This window comes from Natator depressus, chromosome 13, assembly GCF_965152275.1.
Source record: "Natator depressus isolate rNatDep1 chromosome 13, rNatDep2.hap1, whole genome shotgun sequence".
Taxonomy (NCBI): Eukaryota; Metazoa; Chordata; order Testudines; family Cheloniidae; genus Natator; species Natator depressus.
In genome coordinates, this window is record NC_134246.1 from 8,975,908 (window position 1) to 9,002,281 (window position 26,374).

Consider the following 26,374-nt stretch of genomic DNA (forward strand, 5'->3'; position numbering starts at 1 on the left):
AAAAGTCTAAATACATAGATAATTCTTATGTGATTTCTTTAATTTCAACCAACACAACCAACAAATCCAGATCTGAGGATTGGTATGCTCCAAATCTAACCTCTAGATTTAAAATATAGGGAAGACTAGCTGAAGTGCCTCAGCAACAACTATGATGGTTCATAGGAAAGATGCAGTCTCTCCATAAGTTAGTCAGAACCAAAACCACTCTGCAATCAAAATCCTCACCTTGAACTTCACCAGAGGCAAACACGAAGCCAGGACAGCTATATAATCTTTATAATATTGCTAAGTAAGCTGGCAGGAGTCTTCTAGCAAGTCTCCTTGCTGAAGCTTCTAAACCATCTTCAAGGATAGTCTCATATAGAATGCCTTGCAGTAATCTAGTTCAGGGGGCACTAGGATGATTGGAAAGGGCTGCATCAGAAAAAAAAGTTCACAACCACTTGGGCAAACACAGATGGTGGAAAATAACACTTCTGGGCACTGTGAATCCAGGACTGCAAACTTCAGTGACATACCCCCTCATTAATAGGGGCAAACTGCATTCCTTCCGGAGCCTCCTTATACATCTTCCAAATATTGGAACTCCAACTTCAGTGGGTTTGGTTCTGTGGAGCAATGCTGAATGGAGAGTATTTGGAGTGGGTTCCTAATGCTTGACATCTACAGCTTACTACGAGTGGCTCTACACTGGGTGTATGCTATGTTTCCAAAGGCACTAAATGGGGTTAATAAACTGACCCCTCTTCACTGAGGAGTAGTAGCACTCCTCACAATAATTTACTGACAGAAGGTCATTCTGATCCCTAATGAGAAAATGAAATGCGTGTTGGACTTGTGGAACAAGTTCAAATCAGCCCTGCATACAATGTAGAAATATAAGCTTGAATCAACTATACATTTACTGGCTAAATTCAGTTTACAGCTAATCAGCTCTTCCTTTGACAGATAATGCTGCTGTGGAAGTGGGATAATTTCATAAGTGAATAATTTAACCCGTTTTATCTTTTAAGTAATGATATTCGGACATATTAACATATAAAACCTCAGTATTTACATTTTTGTTACATGGACCTGCAGAATTAAAATGTATCTGGAGTATTTGGTGATAAATGACATTTATAGAGTGGCTTTCATCACACAGGGCTTCTTTGTGCTTCTCAAAAATCCCTGGGATGGAGCATGACAGACAATTGGCACACAGCTCACCACATGACTACATTAGGGGAGAACTTATATTTTAATATTGTAGACAAACTTTTCTTCTTTCATAGGTTCACAGATTTTAAGGCCAGAAGGGATCATTAGGTCATTCAGTCTCATTTCCTTCCTAATACTGGCCATAGAATTTCACCTCTTTACCCCTGTTTTGAGTGCAATAACCTGTGGTTAAGTAAAGCTAATCTTCCAGAGAGGCATCCAGTCTTGATCTGAAGACAGCAAGAGATGGAGCATCCACTTCTTCCCTTGATAGTTTGTTCCAGTGGTTAGTCACAGCACTCTGAGATAAAGTGTCCTGGAAACCTTAAGGCCACATGTTCAAATACAGAGACTCAAGATCTGAACACACAGAAATACATGTGCATGTGCAAGAGTGTACCAAGCAACATATTTGCAAATTTCCACACTTGTGCATGCAACTGCTGGAGTATTTTTCTGCATGTGTTTTTAATGCACCAACTTCAGGGCTCCATTTTTGAATAACGTCCTTTAGGCCCATGAAAATCAGACAGAGCCTAGTTGTTTTCGGTCTTGTTGAAAAAGAAAACAATGGAGAAATAAAAAAGGAACTATTACACAGCAATATCTCTTTATTTAAGGCAAAGGACTCAGATAGTACATGGAAAATACAGCTAACCTTTAATGGTGCTTGCCATAGAGTGACAAGCCCTTACCAACTTTCTGTCAGCCATTGCTGCTCCTTCGAGATGGCTAATTTTGGTGAGGAAAATATGAAACAAATTCATATAACACAGACAAGCTCGTTAGATGCTATTTTCCTCTCATTCATTGTCCCCCCCCCCATACACCCTTACCCATCTGATCTGCATAGATTTGCCAAGGTATACCTTGTATCATGTCAAGATCCTTCAGTATCATGTTGCAGCAGATGTTATTATAGTCTTATTCAGAGAGGGAGGAGTAGGCTTGGATAGCAGCACACTGATAAGCAGGGCGAGAAATAAAAAACACAGATCCTAACCGTAGGCTAAATCCCTTTTGTGCTGTTCCAGTGGCATAAAGGGGGATTAAAGCTGCCAATAAGGCTCTGTTCCAGATTGTCCTGTCACAGTGGATTCACTGGTGTCATAAAGCCAGTGAAGCCAGTCTAGGTTATCTACATCTTGTGCCTAGTGTAAAGGACTGGCCAGGAGAGAAAAGGAGCATGCTGGAATGCACTGTATTTCAGCAAGCTTAGATCAGTGGAATAGTGCCCAGAGCACCATTCCAGAGGGTGTAAATTAGAGCAACTCTGTGGCTGCTCTAACTTGCCACAGAGGCTGAACTAGCCCCCAGCTGTCCCCAGGACTGGAGATATAATGTCCTTTCTGCCTCCTCCTTCTCCTTACAGGCACTGAGCAAAACTCTGGTGCACATGAGCATCCAGCCCAATAATTCTCCAATAAAGTTACCAATGGGTTTCTAACAAAATGGCTCCTGCAGTTACCAGAAGACAACTGTTCTCATTCACCTACATACTCAGAATAGTTACCATGCAGGGACACAAATGAATCCTGACACTGGCCTAGCTGAAATACATGAAGAAAGCAAGGACATTGTTTTTTAAACGCACCCTTTCAAAATTCTGTTCTCCCAAAAAGTTCTAGTTTCAACAAAGACATATTGGAGAAGAGGCCAGCCACATCTTCCAACCAGTGAGAGGAACCTCACACCCCCACTCACACAACCTCCTCTCACACCCCCAAAAATCCTGCTGTTTCATTCATAAATAAAATAAGCCACGAGCTCAGTTGCTGGCAGGCACTCCCTTTTATCTTTCACTTGGTTGAGAAAAAAACTAGCAACATCACATTCTCAGAAAGCCAAGGGTGGTAATCACAGAACTGGTTGTCATGTATTTTTAAAAGCATTTGCAGAAGCACTGCTCCAATCATTTAAAAAAGAATTATAAGCATGCAGAAAATTCTGAAGAAGCAGCTTAACTCTCTTCTTTACTTATTTTTAAGATGAGAAGAATACACTGGAAAAAGACCACTTTCAAAAAGAGATCTCAAAAAGTTAGCGCCATTTCACTACAATCACGGCAGGGCTCAAATACTTATTATCTCAAATAAGCCCGGGTGACATTTGAGATGTCTCGACAATTATTGGCCTGCCAGCAGTGTGTGGAATCAGCCAATTCCTTTTCTCTTTTTGGTATCTTTTTTTTTTACATGCTCAAAGGCCTCATTCATAAAATATGTAGCGGGAGCTCTTCAGAGGATGATATTGCCTATGCTGTAGACCTGATGAAGGTTATTGTGCTGCTGAGACAGATATTCTGCCACAAGATAAATCAGTGTAGCTGGTGGAGTTGAATTACTGCATCAAGAGCTCAGTGGTTGGCATACTGGCCTTCAGAGCGACAGTCTGAGTTTGATCCCAGGCTGGTGGGACAATTTTGAGCTTCAGTGAGAGTGCAGAATAAACACTCAGTGTGGTCCTGGTCAGTATCCCATGGGTGCAGGGAGAAATGCTACTTGTTAGAATAGGAAACAGATGCGAGTTTGTGGCACACTCCTATGCCATGTGATAGGGATGCACTTGGCCCATTTATCTCCAGCATGCACCTGGGTGGTGCAAACAAGGAGAGAACAACAAGGACCGGAGTCCGGACATACTGCTAAAATTAAGCAGATAAAATGATTAACAATTGGCCAGCAGCTTGATATAAACCAAATAAAAGAGCGTGGCTTTTCCCCTACAGTTTAGTTATATCCTGTCTTGCAAATCCAAATATTCCATGCTCTAGTCACTGCCTGATTTTCCCTTGTCTTAATACGTTATCCAACAACCATTTACATCTGCGTCACTTTGGCCTGTTTTAGAGCAAGTGTTTGATCTTAATCTGCTGCTGTTAGCCTCGGTGTTTCAGTGTACCTTTGAATCTATGGTTCTTTACATTCTAAAACCCCATCATTTTCTCCTATTAGTTCAATGGATAGATGCTCTTTTGTTCCACCTTTGGCATTTCTTACCCTTTTTGCAGGCAGGAGTTTAAATCAGACAGTTGCTAAAAAGTCCTCTAATAATTTTTATGAAGTGCAGTCCAATTTTCTTTATCTTCCTTGGGGATCCATTCAATTAAGCATAGTCATAATGAATGAATGGACACAGAGCTTTGTAACCATATTTACATCCAGATTAATGGGAACCAGGTAAGATAACTTTAAAGCCATCAATATTTTAATACCTTTGCTTTTCATTTTGCTATCTTCAATGTCAGACACATTTGGAGGCTGAGTTTTTAATTTCCTCCTCAGTTTGTCAGAAATCAGAGTTTATATGTGGCTTTAAATTACCAAAATTTGCCTCAAAATAGACTTCTTGCAGGTCTTCCATCTTGATAGTCAGCTGAAAGACTGCACATGACAAACTGAGTTGCAAAGCTGATCATTTACTGGTGACTGTAACAAATATAATCTATTTATCTACATATTTCCAAGAAACCAGTATTTATCAATATTAATATTTAAATGAAGACTCAGAGAGAGCACTAAAAATATAATGTAGGGAACATTCAGGCAATAGAAATGCTGAACTAGATGAGCTAAAATGGCTTCTCCATCTCACCTTTACCACTCATGTTTAACTATTTTATCCAATGCAAGGTGTTGTTGGTAGACCTCAAATATGAGCCTGATTCTCATTTACACTAAGGCTCAGATAGTTATATTTATAGAGCTGTGTAAAAGGGTCTTACTCTAAACTGAAAATAAGGTTCTATATCAATAGAATAATAGACTATCATGGTGGGAGAGGACCTCAGGAGGTCATCTAGTCCAACTTCCTGCTCAAAGCAGGACCAATCCCCAACTAAATCATCTCAGCCAGGGCTTTGTCAAGCATGACCTTAAAAACCTCAAAGGAAGGAGATTCCACCACCTCCCTAGGTAACGCATTCCAGTGTTTCACCACCCTCCTAGTGAAAAAGTTTTTCCTAATATCCAACCTAAACCTCCCCCACTGCAACTTGAGACCATTACTCCTTGTTCTGTCATCTGCTATCACTGAGAACAGTCTAGATCCATCCTCTTTGGAACCTCCTTTCAGGTAGTTGAAAGCAGCTATCCAATCCCCCCTCATTCTTCTCTTTTGCAGACTAAACAATCCCAGTTCCCTCAGCCTCTCCCTCATAAGTCATGTGTTCGAGTCCCCTAATCAGTTTTGTTGCCCTCCGCTGGACGCTTTCCAATTTTTCCACACCCTTCTTGTAGTGTGGGGCCCAAAACTGGACACAGTACTCCAGATGAGGCCTCACCAATGTCGAATAGAGGGGAACGATCACGTCCCTCGATCTGCTGGCAATGCCCCTACTTATACAGCCCAAAATGCCGTTAGCCTTCTTGGCAACAAGGGTACGCTGTTGACTCATATCCAGCTTCTCATCCACTGTAACCCCTAGGTCCTTTTCTGCTGAACTGCTGCCTAGCCATTTGGTCCCTAGTCTGTAGTGGTGCATGGGATTCTTCTGTCCTAAGTGCAGGAGTCTGCACTTGTCCTTGCTGAATCTCATCAGATTTCTTTTGGCCCAATCCTCTAATTTGTCTAGGTCCCTCTGTATCCTATCCCTACCCTCCAGCGTATCTACCACTCCTCCCAGTTTAGTATCATCTGCAAACTTGCTGTGGGTGCAGTCCACGTCATCCTCCAGATCATTAATGAATACAATCTAACAGTCCAATGTCACAGACAGTATGATATGTACATAAACATCTAAGAAAATTATGATTTTGGCCTCAGCCCATAGAATTTATCTTATAGGAACTTCACCACATGGATCAGACTTTTTCACATTATAATCCAGATCTCAACATCCTGCTCCCATTTGGCTCCTGCTCCTAACAATGGACAGACAACAAAACCTACTTTAGTCCCTATTCTTTCAAGAATTCAGCACACATTTTTGGTCTGGTTAGTAAAATTCCCAGATACAGGTTTCTATTTAGATTTGAGAAAAAAAAGATTTTATGTTGATAAAATATAAATTCTTCACTCCAATTCCAAATATTATCTTGGTGCCACCTGAAAAGCAACAAAAACACTGGGAATAAACACATCGTATTGCTTTAGGGAGCACCAAGGATTATGTCTGGACCTGGGAGGTTTGGATTCACTGTCTTTTGTCCAACCTTGTACCCAGCTATGGGACCCAGCAATATCCTTATTCCAACTGCTTACTGCTACCATGCCTCAATTTCCTAGGAATAAAGTCACAGGGAAGATGGCCCAAAATGCAAGCTTCTTCTGAGAGCCTTAGACCTGGTCTACACGACAAAGTTGTGCCAGAACACCTATGCTGGCTAGGAGTGTGAAAAATTGACACTTCCAGGGGACATAGCTATGCCAGCAGAACCTGCAGTGTAGATGCAAAACTAAACTGACAGAAGAGCAATTCTCTTGGAATAGCCAACGTTGTTAGGGGAGGTGGATTTACTACGCTGGCAAAAGAACTTCTATCAGCATATGCAGGGGGCTATCCCAGCACAGCTATGCTAACACTGGCTCTGTAGCATAGACATGGCCTTAAAAACATTTCAGATGCTAACTGATAAAGGTGGGAGGTGGGAAGCAAAGATTCTGCCTTGGTTTTTGTGTGTGATTGTTTTGGCCAGTGAGTTTTTAAGTTGATTTGCTCTTCGTTTGCCTTGCACCCCTGGCCCTAAGCCACTGAAATTACTAAAAAAACTAGGACCTCTCTAAGACCTAAAAGTCAGTAGGACAACTGGAGTTTTGCCATTGATTTCCACAGGATTTCACCCTTAGGATTTAGGATCCAGCTTTGGGTACTTGGTTGCTGTCCTGTCATTTCTAGGAGGGCTATTAGTGATTCCTGTGCTGCCTATAACCTCTCTTCTACCACAAGTCTGCAACCGGCTTCAGCATCGCCTGGGAAAAGCTATCTGCTTACGATTCAGTTAAGTTTCTGATTTTGTAAAGAGAGAGAATGTGGAAATGCCTGCTGTCATGTTTGCAAAGTCGCCTAGATCAGACTGTGGAAGAGACAAACCGGAGTGTTATATTTTTTCCTCGGCTCTGTTTACTGTCTTCACATCCAATCTCTTGAAAGTTCTTCTTTCATCTGACCAGCTCCACAGACAGCAGTTTCATTGAGCCTTCTCCCTCAGGGTTAGCACTAGCTAACATTGCTCCTTGGGTGAGCCCCAATTCTGTGCCAGCTCCATCCAGCACCCCTTGTTTCTATTCCAAATCTTTCTGACTGCCACAGGGGCCCTCTTCTGCCGGCTGCTGCTGACTTGCTGTCAATGTTTCTATCCAGTTCTCCGTGTTCACCAGTGACCACCTTCCCTTGCTCTGAGGCTGTGTTTAGGATTTCGGCTCCCAGGCTGAATTGAGATGCATGGAAGCCACATGGAATCCTGAAACCTCGGTGTAGCCTTGAAGCAAGAGGCAGCCTGAGGTATTTGAATGAAACAGATAGAAACACTGACAGTAAAGTGTTCAGCAGCCAACTCTCAACAGAGTGCTTTGGAACCTAGATGCCTTGACACATAGTGAAGGCAACTTGTAGTGACTGAATGAATGGAGAAACAGTGATGGAAAATTTCAGCATCCTCCCACTCCTACAATTTTGGCATCTCAGAGAACCAATCAGTTCGCCAGTCCTTTGAATGGGATCTCTTACCCATTTAGTCTCTATCCAGAGAGAGAAAAGGGTTGCATAGTTAAGGAACAAAAAAGATGATCATTTAACTAATTTTTGGAAGGCATCCATTAAAAACATGGTACACTGGGCACTGGACTTGAGCTGCAACAGTTACCTCTGTGGTATTGCCACCTAGATTTAAAATGGAGAAAACCACAAACACCTTGGTAAATTTAACTATAGCAGGGTGTGGAGCCTGTTGAGGTTTTTTTAAAGAGTGTTCATCATATTATCAGTGGGAGATCACAGTACAGTAAACAATTAGCACTACCGATCACTTTTATATAGTTCAGAAAATAAGATCGCCATGTTCAACATTTGAAAGGTGGTAACCCAACCAATCATTGGATGATGGAGAAAAAGACATGGCATAAATTCTTCCTCCACCATCAGCTAATCAGAATGGATTTTGAGGACAGGAATCTCCACTGCCTGGGCTAACCCAGTTGGTTTTAATTTAGGGACAAGACATTCCACTTCCTTTTCTGTTCCACTTAGTGACTGGTTCTGGGGACAGGAAATCCTAGCATTTATGATAATCTGGTCATTTTTTCTGTGAGAGGTTGGAAAGCCTACCACTGGATTCACCCTGACTTTATCTAATAAGAAGCGCATTTCCAAAGAAGGTGGGCGGGGGGGAGGGGAAGGGGGCTTGTGAGACTCACTTTAGCTAATCTGTGCTGGTGGAGTGTAGTTTTTATGACATAACAGAGTCTTTTTTCCATTTGGAACATTTGCATATTCTATAATGACAGCAAGAAGATCTATTTAGAGAAGAGTGCTTCTCAAAACAAAAGCACATTTGCCTTAATATACAGCAATAGACATTTTCCTAATGTTGTCAACATAATCACTATTCAGTGGGGACCTTGCTGATTCGCTAACACTAGTGGGTGAATTTTTTAATGCCTGATAATGAAGCAGTGTTTGGGATCTAGCGTTACGTTTAATCATTACATGTATTAAGAAATTAAGAAAATGTTCACAATGGCGCTCTAATTGTTTCCAAAGATAAAATTTAAAGACCTGTAGAAGTTAAAGATGGGAAAGACCTTTGTCCAGAGCCCTGCTGGTGAAGAACTGTTCTCTACAGTTTATTTTCCATGGCTTTGTTTAAGTTATCCAGGGATAAGGCTTTTAAAACTTTTAAGACTATCCCACAGTTTCATAGACTGCGGAAGATGAGGACAAAAGCTCCAAACCAGAACCCGAAGATCCCCACCTCTGAACTTTGTGCAAGTCACATCCAGATCTGAACCTCATGGCTTCACTCTGAAACAGAATCCTGAATACAAATGGCTCCAAGCTTTAGAACATTTGGGTGTAAATCCAAATCTGGATTTTACCGTTCAGTAAATCAGTGACAACCAGAAACATCTATATTTTTTCCTTTAATCTCACCTCTCTGTCAAGTCCAGCAGCCACTGTGACAATGTCTCCTGTTTCACTATTAATGGTAAACATATTTTGTGATGGGCTCTGTGGGGTCTGGGTCACAATCCGGTATCTCACCATCCCATTGGCTGTAGTGCTATCATCGGCATCATTTGCAGTCACCGTCATCACATAGGTCCCTTGAAATAAGAGAAAAGAAAATATCAATATCTTTTCATTTAGCAGTAATGCGTGGCTGGTGAGCTGGAAACCTGCGCTTCATTCAGAAATGTAATAGGCAAGAACATCACATTTGAAATCTACCTAATTACCCAAGAAGCATATTGTGAAAATACTATCCCTGTTTGGATTGGATACTCTGGAAGGATAATGGATACTCTGGAAGGATAATAATATATAACCAAGCTTCCCCTGTTTCATGATCAACGCCAGCCTTATAGTTTTTTCAAAGGATTGCATGTTTTAAGGCAACATTGGCCCTCTGCAGCTTCCTGTGCCTCCTCCCAGAGGTATAGATTTCTCCTTCCAAAAATCAGCCCAGTTACCTTGCTATGAGAATATTTCTAGAATTTAGCAGTACAAGGTCTCCTGGGGTTCTCAGCAACTTCAGAAGGACCCACCAACATGCACCACTGCAGCATAGCTTGCCCCATGCCTCCAAATCCTGCAATAACAAAGTCCATCACTGCGGTGCCAGCACCCTTTCAGTGCAGAAACAAAGCTTATCTGCAGAGCAAACCAAACAGCTGCTGCCCAGCAGGGAGGGAAATCAATAGTTTGGTATGTGTGGCCAGCAACGTATTGAATCGTTGGTTTGTTTCTTGCTAATCATCAGCTTCTTCATTTGCCTTGCAAAAAGCCTATTTTCCAGATATTGCTAGCAGCACAATGACAGGCTTATTATCACTGGAGTTTGGCAGCAGGGTGTTCTGTTAAAGTGGGAAATTATCATTATGATGGTAGAGGATGTTGCTTGATTGGATGGACTCCTGCAGCTGCATGGTCTTATGACCCCCACCCCCCCAATAGCTGATGCACGACAGCCTAACATTTGTTATTATTGGGTGGAAAGAAAGACTTAAAAGATAGGCACACACTGCTTTCAAATAATGATCTGCTAATATAACTGATGATAAGGTACCCAAACAAGAGAAAGGGGAAAGCAGGGCTGGACCAAGTTTACTGGCTACAGAAACAAACAAGAATCAATAGAAAAATGGAGGGCATCGTTATTACGCTGCTCATTTGAGAGTCATGCATAGTGAGGGACAGATTATGGCTGGCAATCCATGGCCCACACTGGAGGAGGCGCAAAGGGGTCTCAGCAGGGATTCTAGCTCACCCTAAATGGACACTCGTTCAATGGTGGCAGCACACATGCCCTTCTGAACTCCGCCAGCTATAATGGCCACCGCAGTAATCACTGCTCTGCCCCACTTTTAGATAGCTACCACCTTTGGGGGTGCTAGCAGGAAGCTCCCCAACAGGATCACATCCTTGTGCAGGTGCACATAGTCCTACTGGAATCTTTCCAGCTTGCACAACCAAGCTGTCTTTGTTCTCTATGGTACTGCAGATCCCTGTGAATTTTGCTGTTTTAGCTTTTTAAAAGACGTGTAAGGCAAATTCCTGTGATACATGCAAGTCCTATTTTTCTGCAATAACCCTGGTCCTCATTTGTGAAATGAGAACAAAGTATTCAACAACCTTAACATTTTTCTGATCAATAAACTTGAGCTGAGAAAAGGAACATTGACTTGGAACAAGATTGCATGAGTTATGATTTGTTCTCCTTTCTCTTGTAGCATTCCCTTTTTTCTCCTGTAAATGATGTGAAAACTGATACAAACAAAGAATCTATCCTTAGATAAATGCTTTATAGGAGAAATTTCAGTAGAAAATATGTTGCACAAGATGTTTGATTTGAAATGTATGTTATCTTAATGCATTCCATAGAGATAATAATCTCTGAACAGGTTTCAGAGTAGCAGCCGTGTTAGTCTGTATTCGCAAAAAGAAAAGGAGGACTTGTGGCACCTTAGAGACTAACAAATTTATTTGAGCATAAGCTTTCGTGAGCTACAGCATCCGATGAAGTGAGCTGTAGCTCATGAAAGCTTATGCTCAAATAAATTTGTTAGTCTCTAAGGTGCCACAAGTACACCTTTTCTTTTTGCGAATCTCTGAACAGAATGCCAAAACTTATGGTTAATGAAAATGGAAGAGAAAATAAAATCTATTTTAGGAGATATAATAGACACTGTAGTACACACAGGTATCCAGAACACCAGGCTCTAGAGAAACAGACTTCATGATATAGTTTCCGGTGTATGAAAACGTAACAGTTCAGAAATTTGGTACACTATGTTGCTGATAGGAAGCAAAGAAGATTCTTTTATATTCACGAGAGATGCCTAGGTGTAGGAATTTACAAAGTGCCAGACTCTGCAAATTCTTACTCATGTGAGTAATTTCATTGATCTCACTGAGACAGCTCCTGTGAAGAAGAATGATAACCCAGGTGAGGCTTTGTAGGAGTGGGCCTCATGGCTTTTCTGTCCCTTCACCCTTGTTTCCCTTGATGCAGCACTTTGACCAATAAAGTAACATTTTATACACTGCAGTTCTAGAAAACTGATTATATCACTTGTCCTTGACCTGCAACCCTATAAGGACACATGAGACATGTTAAATGCCTCTTATGATGTGAACTGAGAACCAGGCAGCTGTGGCTCTTGCTGCAATCTGCTCTGATTCTCATGTGTGACTATTATAATTTTCCATTGTGAGATCCAAATTAGCAGGAAGCAAAGAAAGATTTGGGGAACTTGACATGAATGCCTAGCTTGTAGCATAACAAGTAAGGGGGCAAGTAGCTGTACCGCCCCAGGGTGGGTTCCGTAGATTCTGAGAAAGTCACATTTCCTTCCCTGGTTCCCTCTTTGCTGCAAGAAGTAACTAAGCTGATAGCATTCCACTATCCAATACCTAGTATACACTAGTAGCAGATTACTTCCTCCTCCATGCCATCTCTGCTCTGCTGCCTGATATGTGGATGGGTGCAGCCAATGTGCCCATTCCCTTCACCTGCCCACCCAATTCCTGCCTGGCTCTGTTGGAGGAGAGTAACAGCTTTACAGAATCTGCTCAGCTCTCCATGCTGTGACCCGTGTGCAAAGGTGCACTGTCTTAAGGGCAAAAAGAAAAGGAGTACTTGTGGCACCTTAGAGACGAACAAATTTATTTGAGCATAAGCTTTCGTGAGCTACAGCTCACTTCATCGGATGCATTCTGTAGCTCATGAAAGCTTATGCTCAAATAAATTTGTTCGTCTCTAAGGTGCCACAAGTCCTCCTTTTCTTTTTGCGAATACAGACTAACACGGCTGCTACTCTGAAACCTGTCTTAAGGGCAGGTGACAATCCTACCATTATTGTGTGTATTCTGTATTCAGTATTATACATATTTACTCCATCTTAACCAAGACACTGCTCTTGCTGGACACCTTCTCAGGGTATTGTAGTGTTCAGTGAAAAAAAGGTACATTGTTAAAATATGGCCTGCTGAAGTGAATACCATAAACATACATCCACATATTCTGTATATATCTAGGTGGAGTGGGATGGGCATAAGCTGCTGTGGTATTGGGCATCTTTGTGACTGCAAATTTAACTACTGTTAACGCATCTAAATAGTTTGCATAGGGATACTTGTTTGTATATTTTTAATTGAAATAAATTATTTCTATTTTTACAGTACTCATCATTGTAGTATCTAGGCACATATAGGGCTAGACTGTACAGCCCTTACTCAGGTGAGGATTCCTACTGACATTAATTGGGCTACTCGTATGAGTAAGGGTTCATCAATGTAAGGACAGCCCAATCTAGCCCACATAGTGTGTGTGTTTGAATTTAGCAGAAATTAAAGTAACAGGCTAACAGTGCTGGCTGCGTGCCACTGTGCATGCAAAGAAACGGCCATTATCATCCCACAGGTCTTTTCCGTCCGATATCATGGACTGACACTGTCAAAGCTGTTCCAAAGAGCCTTGCTAAAGTGTCTCCTGCCTTACTGTTCCACTTCTGGGTCAGCCACTGCCAACAGTGATGAATTACAACGTGGTTTTTAAGATGTGGGGACTAGAATGAGATGACCAAACCCATTTTCCCTTGTAACCCGAGACAGGATTTGAAGCAGTCATGGGTTTCTGATAATTAATACTGCTACTCAGCCCGTTAGTTCTGCAAGCACTGTATAAGCATGAACTTAGTGCGTTTCTGATCTGAAGAGCTCGTGCACTAACACATTGAACAACCTAGACCTCATTAAGAGAGAGAACACATGAACTGATGAAGCACAGAACATTGACCAAACTCAGGTAGTGTATCACATTCTGAAACATATCATCTGAAAGAGGTCTCTGATACAATTTCACTAAAACAGATACATGATCTACGAATATCAGCAGAGAACCTGTTGAAATAGAAACATTTCTTATCACATCAGATACAACATAGATTAAATAAAATACACCTCGTAGTAAATCATGTCAATATTAAATCAAGTTTGTTACACCTGTTGAACAACCCTCCTAAGCAACTGATTGAATTATCATGCACAGAGAGTGCTGACAAGAGCACTGTACATTAGCTCTTCATTAACTAATGTGCCAAGTTCATTTCTCAACTGAGTCAAAGTTAACATATGACACGGCATAGCTGATCTACCATTAAAAAGAAGACACCAAGAATCTGAACTTGACAGTGCATGTCTTCCGTTTTACAACGAATGCAGCCTTCTGGACATTACTTTGTCAAGTAATGCAAATTTATTTCAACAAGATGACAGTTGAATATAGGAAATAGCAAGGCATCCGTTGCCCTGATCTCCTGCCTGCCTGAGACAGAGGGTATGCGTACGCTAGATCTGATGGGGGTAATTCCAGCTCAGGTAGACATACCCACACTAGCTCTGATTGAGCTAGCATGCTAAAAATAGCAATGCAGCCATGGCAGCGCAAGCAGCAGGTGCAAGCTAGCTGCCCAAGTATGATCCCATCTGAAACCCTGGGCACGTACTCAGGGCAGCTAGCCCGTCCCATTGCTAGTGCTGCGGCGACTACACTGATTGATCAGAGCAAGCATGGGTATGTTTTCCTGAGCTAAAAATTACATCTCCAGCCTCTGTCTAGACATACCCTATGAGTGTCACTGTGTGAAAACGTCCCCTTCAGATTGATTGGACTTTCTGTGGGATGTGCACATGATTAAAGAAAGTGATAAAGAAACCATTAAGTGCAAGACAGAGCCTTACAGAATATATTATGGCTGGAGGAGCGGGGGCTGGTAAAGATGGTTAATCCACTTAGTGCAGAATGAGAGTTTCTACACAGGGAGTTAGCGCGGAATGGCTTTTGTGCTTCATATTCACATCCTAGCGACTTGGCACTCACTTCCCCAAGCCCTAAGATTGATTCTTGTTCGGTTTGGAAATGATTACTAAAGTGCAGTTCTGCATGGAAAAGTTACTATGTAAAAATGGCTTTGTGGGGTTCCTTGTATCTCAGTGATTCAAGATCATACCATACATACCCATTTGATAAGTAAAAAAAAAAAAAGATAATATTTGTATCTCTCTATACATGCACAGATGCATGCACTCAAATGTTTAGCTCTGCAAAGTCATCCTGGGACCTGAGTGGATTCTTTCTGGCTCAGATGTTAATAATAAAGAACTGCAGACTAATTGCTGCCCTCGTTTTCCCTTTGTCTTCAACCTCTGATCTCTCTCACATCCGTGCAACCTCATTTCTGTGCCGTAAAGATTGGGTTTTCACAGTGTTAAGATGTACAATTGTGCAAACGAAATCTGAGAACAGCTGCACTCACACCTCTTTGAAAAGATGACCTGTAATGCTTTCGTGTTACAATTGCATCAAAATTACCAGTATTCTAAGGTGGGTAAAAACAAGACTGATGTTTATTAGTTAGACTTAATGCAGAGCTAATGGGGTATTTATCAAAAAACTAAAAGCCTTCCACTCTGTCCTTTACGCCTCATACCAATGCAATAAATAAATACATAAAATAACCCCCGCCCTCATCTGTTTGTGTGTAGAAACAGACAGGCTAAAACTTTATGCAGTTTTCAGTGATAACTTTAATTCTTTACTGAGCTGTGTCTTACAGTTTATGTTTTTAAATGGCTGGTAAATGTTGCAGAATCATTAAAGGTTGGTTAACCTTCTCAGTCTAATTTGGTTTTACAAGATACTTAATTTAATCATCTCCCCATAGAAAAGGAATGAATCATTATGTGCAGACATGTAGTGATGACCATATTACATTAGATCTTCTTTAACCCAAGTTAATAATGGCTTTGAACTGATGGAATCCTCCCCTTCCTCCTTATTTCCCCCCCCCCCCAATTGCAAAGCTCATGTAGTGAATGCTCTACATACCAATGTTTGGTAGAAGAATAAAGCGATCACTGATGGAAAGTTCATGCTTTAAAAGTAGCACAAAATTTGTAATACTTTCCTAAAACTGTCAATTTCTAATTTAAAAGCATCCTGATAATTGCTGTCTTATACTCCCTGGGTCAGATTCTTAGACCCTTACTCATGTTGAATAGTACCTTACTCTTCAAGCAATACCATTCATTCCAAAGAAACCTCTTGCAGAATAAGGTATGGCTCAGAGAATAAGGATAGCAAAATCTGGCCCTATATTTGCACAAAATGGGATCCCAAACCTGAGTAGGTTCTCTGGGTGCTACAGTTATACGAATACTTCTCCTCCACTTACAATAATAACTTTTAAATATTTGTTCAGTGTTGAAGGCAGCAATCATCTGAAAATCTTAGGTTCCAGGTTGAATCAGTCCATTGTCCATCTTTGACTTGTGTGTGAAAATTGCACTTTGCCTTTGTTCTCCTCTCCTTGATGATTTCATTGTTGTGATTCCAGCAAAAATCAAAATGGACAAGACTCTTGTTCTGAGAAGCAACTTCAAGTTCAATCTTTTGCCAGTTTGCAGGACCAGAACATGATTTTCATCCAGCCGCCACGCTGAGACAGATTCTTAATGTAAACAAAAGGCACCAATGGAGCCACAGCAATTCACACCACTGGAGAATCTGGCACTGGCGTTTTAGGTCCACTGAAGCTCTTGTTTTGGGGGGCTGATATTCTTTTAAACTATCAAGGGACTAGTTGAAAGTAGAAAACATGCTTGTGTGATGGTAGGACATTTTGGGCCTTGCCACTTTTAACCATGATTCTTTACAAGTGAAATAAGTGCAAGAGTTACACTTGTCTGTAAATGGGGTGCCTTACGGCTGTGACCAGCTGTGTTTGATACACCAAAATGCAGGTCCTTCATGAAGCACCGCAGAACCTGAGAACAACCCCATACATATGAATATGAAACAATAATAATAATACCTCTTATACAGCAGTTTTAAATCAGAAGATCTCAAAGTGTTTTACAAGGGAGACCACTGACCGTATCTCCATTTTACAGATGGGGAAACTGAGGCACGGAGAGGGGAAGCAACTTACCCAAAGTCATCTAGAAGAAGAGCTGGGAATAGAACCCAGATCTCCTGAATCCCAGTCCAGTACTTTCTCCACTATGTCACACTACCTCAGTAGTTAACAACATATGATAAAATCAAATCGGAATCAGAATAGCCCTGACTAAACTAAGCATTATATTTTGATCTAGAGACCGTCATGAGTTCTAAACTTTCTTGGGTGAAGGAACAGGAGTCTTATCATGGACGCCAATGGGGCCAGCATTTCATTCCTTGTATTTTGTCAGCCAAGGACGAGGGGGGCAAAAACTAAACCCATGATCGTTCAAAGTTTTAAACGTAGGAAAGGAAGACAGACACAAGTGCAAAGCCATAGCCTATGAGAGTGAGAAGGAAATAAAATAAACTACTATTTCAGTCAAATAAGGAGAGGCAAGAGTTGGAAGCCACTGAAATGCCAGAATAACTATTTTCAAATCAATGAAGTATTGTCTGGATAATCAATGTAATGAATGAAGAATAGGGAGAGTTGTCACCACTAAATGTAGAAGCAGTGAAGATGATAGAAGAGGCAATTTAGAAGATATGAACTTGAGGCCAACATAGAGACAACTGCTGTAGTATCTAAGACTAAAGCTCACCAGTGCACAAAAAATGGATTAAATAGATGGTAAAAAACCATTTTTACACTCTCATCACCCCAGATGCAAAATGAGAATCAGACCCTCCAAATTTATGCAGCAGTATCATCAAAATAAATAAATAGTGCCAATTAAATAAACAAGTGCAAGGCATGGAGATGAGACAGATGCTTGAAATTCTGTTGCAGATTTAATAAATTGCAAATATGTCTAATCTAAACTGTACCCTGCATCACACAGACAGAAAAGTAAAGTAGAAGCAGCATTCTCCTTTCAGATGCCGCTCCCTGGGGAGCAGCTGAGAGCTCCTGGCATGCTCTTTTACCATTTTTTTTTTGTAATCAATGGCATATTTTGACCTTTCAAGCAATTAACCTAATTCACAGAGGATGTCACTCCCTAATTACTGGAGACATCAGATTCTCAACCTCAAACAAGGCACGAAGAGACAACCTAATATGAATAAAGAGAACAAATGGGTCTAGAGATATGATTGAAAAAAATCAGAAAGGGTGCTGTCATCTGGAACTGAAGAACAAAATAAACATCTTGGGAAAGAAAACTAATGCATGCACTGAGTACAAATCACACAGAGTTTAGCCAGATTTGAGGTGAACTCTTGTATGATTTGGGAATGTAGTCTGCAGCCTGGTGAGACTGAAAGCACCACAGAGAAGTTATGTGAAGTAAAACTCCAAGAGAGGCAAACAGACTTCTGTCCAAATGGATGAGCCTCCTCTGCTCATGAGGCAGTTTAGTAAATGGAACCACTTGCTTCTCACAGTAAACTCAAAAAGTGGAATAAGAGAGATTTAGGACAAAATATTCAAAAGTGTGAGCAACAAACACAATTTGCATAAAAGCATGAATGTATGTGCCTAATTTGCGCACACACACACACACACACACACACACACTGCACAGCTATAACTGTGCATGCAGACAGAAAGACAGATGTCCGATGGCAAATGCACATGCAAATAGTGAAATTTTGCAGACATTTTTCTACAAAATCTGGGCCTCCACATACACTATACAATACCATTGTGCATCTTGAATTTTCACTGAGAAAGCAGTCTATACAATTATAATGTAGTTTCATAATTTCCAAAATAGAATGAAAAAAGTGTTAGGCTTTTTTCATGACAGAGTGGAAATTAAAGTGCACAGCAGAAAAATCTATCAACATTTCTCTGTAGAGTTGAGCTATGAGAGAGGCCATTAATGCAACTAAAGAAACAAAATATACAATAGATGGTACTTAACATTCAACAGATTGAGAACTCGAAGAATGTATTACGGCAACTGCAACAATGTTTTCCCCCTGTGGTCCAGCAAGAGCTCCCACTCTAGGGTCCCAGATCCTCTGTTGTCGACTCTCTTGAGCAGAGACCCATGTATCTCTTGCTCCTGAATGGAGTTTTTCCCAACCTGCACTCTTCAGTACCTACGCTGTGATATTCTCATTAAGCCAGACTGCCTAAACAGGCCAGTGTGTATGCTTTACTTTCTCTCCAAAGGCTACGAACAGCTGTAATTGCCATCAACCAAAGGTCACCATACAGCTCTTTATAAGCAAGCACATTTATTCTTAAAGTGAAAGCATTACAGAGAAAATGAATTTTAAAAAAACCCTACAAACATGCTAATAAGCTTACTAGAGATCACCTCGCAGTTCCAACAAGGGCTCTGATAGGAGTCAGTCCTTCAAACCACACAAAGGAGTTTTCTGTGGTTACAAGCTTTCACAGCTTTAGCTCAGAACTAGCACACCCATGAACAGATAGTCTTTCCTTTCTACAGCTTAGGCATATGACATTGGTCTCATGTAATAGATGATATGCAGACAAAAACAGTCTCCTCAGGGGATAGCTTCAAAAGACTGGGTTTTTGCATAACCAGTGGTGAGGGATTTGTATTAACCTCTCCTTAGGTATTTTCTAGGAACACATGTATTGTCTCAAAAGACCATTCTTGTCTGGCACATTGTTCAATATAGTCCTTGGTCCATTCAGGCTTCTCATCCATCTCTCCCCTAGAGCAGTTACATACAATCCTGGGCCACAATAATATATAAACTTTGCATTTAGTACAATGGACCCAAAGAGACAAACTTAAGAAAATAAGGTTTTTTTAAGGATATTAAAGGAAATTGCTGGCTCTGTCACAGCAGCTGCACAGGATGTCTCCAGAACAGATGTAAGATTTGCTTGACACCTGTTCCATCCTTTCAAGCATATTTAGATATTTTCATTTGATGTAATCTGATAAGACTTGGTGATGTTAAGTGAACAGGGAGGGCTAAAGTTCACTGACTTCAATGCAGTTAGGTCAGCAGAAAATGTGTCCTTTAGCCTACAAGGGGAAACTGTGTAGACTGCGTAGTTTTCTTACACAATATGTTACTTACACACACACACACATACACACACACACACCATGGCAGATTCAACAGAGTACCAGATTCTTGATTGTTTTTGACTATTCACTACTTGCTGGAGGACCCCTGGAAGGGTGGTTACCGCCTGGTTAGCATGATGCTTCACAACTCCTCATTGCTATCAACTTATTCATTTCTATTCTTTTAAATAATGTGTCTTGATTATGTTTTCCCATAGGTATATGGTACATTATTTGCGGTTGTTTGGTAACAACATTGCAGTGGTTGGGCTACTGTATTGCTATAATTTATTTCCAGACTCGTCTCAGAAGATTATTTCAGCCAATTTTTCTTTACATCAACTTGGCCATTTTCTTTGAAGAGAAAAGCATCAGAGTTTTTGGATGTGGATTTTTTTCTTCTTGAGCCCAATAATTCACTACATTGCTGTTGGGACTGGCTGTTTCTGTACTAAAAAACTAACTAAGCAAAGTATTCCATAACTACCCAGTTTTGACACAAAATGGAAAGCAGTAAAATGTGGTTGCGTATGAGCACTTTCTTATCACAGAATGGTGCTTGGCTGAGCAAAAGCCTTGAAAGAGGATATTGTCTTTCCTAAATTTATGCCCAATGTGTCAGAGAGAGAAGAGGGTGGGTCGGATGAAGCCATTTTTAATAATTTACAAAATGCAAGGATGAAAATAGCCTCTATTCAAACTGAACAGACTGAGGCAGCATTAAGATATTTAAATGGGCTGTATGATGAATATAGTGATAATGCATCTGGTAAGACTGAGAAAACTGCTGAATCATATTCTGTTAATAAGGCAATCAGATGAGTTTTTAAGTGTTATCCCTTTAAGGACGATGATACTCTTGCTATTTCTATGCTTTCATAGTTCTAGTGATGATTAGGAAGAAAATGCAATTAGAAAAACACACTCTTAGCAGGGTAGGATCCCCCACAAGATTTCACTGTATACATAGTAATGTGGAATTTGATCGTGAATGGTAATAATGACCGAAGTGAGTAAATCTGGGTCATGTTGAGAGAGGCAGATTCTTCTCTTGCTGTGTCACACTTAAGTTGCACGCATTTTAGGTCTCCCTTTTCATTTTGTAAAGAACCTTAGATTTTTAAGGGTACGGGTATCATTAATTTTGTCCAAAACTAATGTGAATAATACTCCACAATTTCAAGAGTCAAAGACACTTGAGACACTTTCATCATATTTCTGGGTCTACACCCACCCACCACACACACGTGCTGTGACACACAGTTTCAGGTATAAGTCTCTCTTTCCCTGTGGATCAGTTCCTCAGCTGTGTCAATCACTGTAGTTCCACTGAAATCAATATAGCTATATCAATTTACATATGATGAAGACCTGGCCCTATATATTCATGTATACACATTGATGTTGGGATGTGGTAAGTGGTAACCCACTGTTTCCAGTTCATGAGTATGTTATGATGTCTTTGACTTGCCCATTCCACTGGGCACTTAATAGTGGTATAAAAGTCTGGCTATGGATTTTTCTGAATACTCCTCATTTACTAAGGCCCTGACAGGACAAAACACTTGGAGATGTGCTTAACTTTAAGCACATATTTAAGTTCATCCTCATTCAGCAAATTGCTTAAGCATGTATCGAAGTCCGATTGGCTTAAGAGAGAGTTAAGCACACGTTTAAGTGCCTTGCTGAATCAAGGCCTTAAATAAAGAATAATGAAAATGATTTGCCTCCAAGCTTTTAAAACAACACTGACTGTATTCAAATTGAGATTATTAGCTGCATCTTAGTGTTTTTGGATTGATTCAAATTCGAATGGGAAGGAAGTGTTTTTCACTTACTGTCTGCTGCCAGCAGTTAAAAATGATGGTTCTTATTGCCACTGACTCTGGAACTTTACCTTTGCCATTTTCATTTCCTCTCTCACAACAATTTTACCACCTACGGCACTTCCCCCCCTTGTAATTTAAGTGGAAATACAACCTTCAGGATGATGAGCATTTCTTTGCTAACTGTACTATCAGGTGAATGAGAGAAAAGAGCCAGGAATTCAGAACCTCAGTGCTTCATACAAGTGTATCTATAAATGCAACTCTGTGCCTTAAAGGATTAATTTCACAAGCCTTAAATTGCAGTTTAATTTGAAAACTAATTCAGCCCCATAATTGGCTTTTTCTATTCAAATCGCTGAGGCTAAAGATTTAAATTCTTAATATTCAGATGACTTTCAAGTATCTGGCCCCATCTGTGCATTAGTCCATGGTGTTAATCTCTCAAGGGAATCTCTGCTAGCATAGAAATAAAATAAACAAACAAACAACTGGGACACTAATAGCATAAACTGCTTTAAAAAAAGCCCTGATATTATATAGAATATTTATTTTTATGAGATTTCTTTAACTCAATTTGCTACACGTAGATTTTGCTCCCAGCTATTTAATTTTTTAGGTGACATCAATATCAAGAATCACACTATCAGAATTGCATGGAGTTAGGGGGAAGCAGCGAATTTTAATTACAACATTTTTCACTTAAGGAGTATCAATTATAATGTTCCATTCCTTTGGAGGTTTACCCATGATGCTTAGAGCTTCTTCCAGTTCATTCATGAGTAAGAAACTGGCATCAACTCTGCCCTTCAGCTTAACAATGCGCTAAAGAATCAAATGAAAAACAGGGGGAGGTGAAATTCTGGCATCATGGAAGTCAACAGGAGTTTTGCTATGGGCTTCAAAGGGTCCAGTATTTCACCTAGGCCATAGGTAGGGGGGAGATAGTGGATGGGTTAATATTAAAATGCCTCCCACATAGAGCTGGTTGGAAATCTTCCAACTGAAGGTTCATCCAGAGGAAAATGCCAGTTTGTCAAAAGTAAAACGTTTTTTCAAAATTTTGACAAAATTTCGTTTTGAAAAGAACAAAAACAAAAAGCTGCTGGAGTGAAGCATTCTGATAAGGTTGATACTTGTTTGACCTTTCTGGAGCAGAATGTTTTGATTTCCCATTTCAAAACATCTTTTCGTTTCAATTTTTAAATAATATTATATTATATAATATGTAAAGTCATTATTGGAATGTAACATTTAGATTTTGTCAAAACACAACATTCTGATCACACTGAAATTAAACTTTTGCCACAATTCCATTTCATGGGAAATTTCAATTTTTTTTTTGTTTTCATTCTCTTTTGGAGGGGGGGAAAAATTCAAAATCACAGAATTTCCCATGAAATGGAAAATCCAATTCCCAGCCAACATTACTCTCACAAAATATTCCTGGGATCCCTCAATCCTGTACAAGCACTGCTGTAAAACTCTAGTAGCTACAGTTTGTATCAGGCCGTAACTGGTAAAAATATTTGCAAGAGGATTCTGCGAAGCATGGCAAGAAGTAGAAAAAGAAGAATTTTTTCCCCTGGCTATTACCCAATAAGCTAGTTTGCCCTGGTTCACAGAAATAAGCTTTCAAGGTACAAGAGAATTCTTGCAGCACGTACTACATTCAGAAAAGCAGCTATGCAATCCATACAGCTTTATCAGCTCTTGAAAGGAAAGTTCTACAGTTATAAGGGAACTAGAACTTCGCTGATTAAGGCTACCGGAGGGGCCAGGGGAATTTCAGTGCTAGCTTTCAGCAGCATTTTTTAAACTTAGCTGTGTTCTTCATACAGAGGCAAAGTTCAAAGAAGCAGAACATTATTCAATGTGAGTAAAACATGGACTTTTAAGATACACTTTCAAACAGTGGTGCATTAAATCAAAACCAACTTGAGTGTCTGTGTGTGGTGGGGGGGAGCTGATTCTGTGGGGAAAAATGTCACACAACTAACTATTCATGTTGTGTTTGTTTGGAAGGCCCTGCATTTGAAAAACTAAAGGGTTCATCTGCATACCCTTAGACTAAATAAACTAGAAACAGCAAGGAAGAATTTATTGCAGAGTATCAAGGAAGGGAAAAGAGATACATTTCAATACAGCATCTAGCACACATTTGGGGACTGTACAAGAACCAGAGAGTGACACCCCTATTCATACTGAGTAGTACCTTACTCTGCAAGGGGTAATCCCATTGATTTCAAAGGGACTACTCCTGGCATATGGTACTATTCAATTTAAGGAGAGCACAATCTTACTCAAGAATAATAATAGATTAATAATACATGAGCTCAGGTCAGCATTCCTGTCCAGGTCTGATTTCAGTGGTGGCTTGCACCCCTCAGACAGTACATTCTCTGGAAACCTGGGCAGTCTGTTGGATTCTGAATGCCAGGCATTCCATTAAGGCCCATTTACCAAAAAGGAGTTTGGACCCTCTTTGACTAAATCTCTCCATCCTTCTACCAGACTTCTCCTGCCTCTTGGTCGGTCTAGATGGCCAAGGAAGGCTATTTCTATGTTTGAAGGAAGTGAATCCATATTAAACCTGGGGTGACACACTGGGAAGCTAGGCAGACAGAGTGAACTAGCCACATCGCACACTTGTAGCTCACCCACCCATCTGCATTCCCATCATCTTGAAGCTCAACACCTTCTTTTGGATCCTTGGCACCGAACTCTTTAGGCCATCTTTTGACTGGACCCCCACCACTCACAGCAAAGGCCAGGCACAGTTTGCAGTTCCTGGGCTCTCCTGACCATCAGGAATCTTCCCTCCTGCTGTCTCCCCAGGGGCAATAGCCCCCCCAAAGGTGACAGGGAGTAAGCAAAATGCTCGCTCCTCTTCACTCTGCTCACTGGAGCTTTGCTGGCTGCTAAGAAGGGAGCATGCTGCACGTGGCAACCCCGTGTATGCTGCAGCATCTTCTTGAGTCACAATCCCTTCTGCAGCTCCTCCTGAGCGGGGGCAGGTCCACTCTGCCCCTTACCCAGAGATGTGCTGTAACGGCACAACCAAGTTCCATGTTTTTCACTTCAGAGGTGATCCGCTCTAGTGATCCTGTTGATCAGCCTCACAGGGGCTTTCCCTTGTATTTCAAGGTCATTGTGCTCTGCTCAGCTGCATATATTTGATGATCTCTGGGAGATTTCCATGGGTCAGATCTTGAGCTCTTTACAATTTTCATTTGGGCAAAATTTCCACTAAATTCAACAGGACTTTGGCCCCTGGTAGTGGTTGCTATTAAAGTCAATGTTTCTCGAGGGTACTACAGTTACTTTCCTAAGTTAAAATACATGAACATACCTGTGGCATTCCTCTATAATGTGGTAACTGAAAAAATATAGTCTTTTCAATATTGACCACTGTACATGGACACATAGCAAGTGTCAGAAAGAGTAATCAAGGGGCTAGTCAGAGATGAATAGTCAAAGTCCCGAGAAAGAGTTCAATAGGAGTGAAATGTGCCTTTTATGGCAATGAATGCTGATCTGCTATATCACAGAAGACTTTTTTTCAACTTGCTTGAAGCAGAACTGTGTGTATCTCTACATATAATATAATGCACTGCTGAATCAATAGTGAACATATTTTGCCTTTTGTTTTCTGTAGGAATATATGTTATATCTTTCATTTGTCGATTGTTGTGATGAATAATTAGGAATCCTGGCTTCAAGTTTTTTTCCATTGTACGAAGACCTAGTGTAGTACCCTCTTATTACTATAATTTCCTGAAATAACTTGCGTGAAAAAGGATGTTTCCAAGTCTCTGGGAGCGTCATGCTTAGCTAAATATGCTGTGTACGTCATTTTAGTTATATATGTCGCCAAAAAAACCAGTGATGCCCTGGTTTGAAATGGGTGAGGAGTGCACAGGTTTGCACAACCTAACTCTACGACCTCTCCGTTATTATCTCAAAGACATAACCTCACAATTATTGACATGTTTCGCAGAAAGAGGGCATCAGACACCCAAGTCCCCAGACGGGTTTACAGAGGCAAGGAACAGAAATTCAATGATTATAAACCTTTAAAAGAATACTGATTAAACAAGAAAGGAGGGGAAACAAATACATCAAAGGCAAATGTAATTGCTTTTGAATAAAACAGATTGCTTCCCATTTACCTGCCTTAAAGGCAGGCACACTGGTCTGGGATGCAGAATACCAAAAATCAGTGGTATAACCAGAGGCACAAGTATTTTGTAGTCCTATTCTGATTTAATGGCTTATAGGGCTTATCTGGATTTCAAACAAGAAAGGACTGCAATTTACTCCTTTCATCATCCTAATGAGCAGAGCTAGTTGAACATTTGGGAACACTTTCAATATTGATTTGTTTTAGAATAAGATGTGGGGAGTCTGATTTGTTATGGAAATATCATGAGCATCATGGCTTATTTCAATCAGCATTTCAGATTTTGATAACTTGTACGTGGAAGCCCCAATGTGGCCTTAGTGTAAAGGGGGAAAAAAAACCTCTGTGAAAGAGTCATTAGAATGATAGGTTCAGTTTCTTTACAGCCCAACTCTGAGGATCAGAATCTGGATGAGAACTTTGAAGCTTTGGTGCATCTCTACCTCAAACATACCAAGCGGGAAGCTATGTAATGTTCTTTCCTCAAGAAATAATGTC

At 40.5% G+C, this 26,374-nt stretch overlaps 1 protein-coding gene across 3 annotated transcripts in view; it reads right to left on the reverse strand.

Moving 5' to 3' along the window:
• CDH4 (cadherin 4) overlaps nt 1-26,374 on the reverse strand; it is a 663,987-nt gene that overhangs the window by 111,339 nt on the left and 526,274 nt on the right. For all 3 annotated transcript variants that reach the window (XM_074969700.1, XM_074969701.1, XM_074969702.1), the window contains one exon: nt 9,293-9,465. In XM_074969700.1, the coding sequence (XP_074825801.1) occupies nt 9,293-9,465 (173 nt within the window). The remainder of the gene's footprint in view (nt 1-9,292; nt 9,466-26,374) is intronic.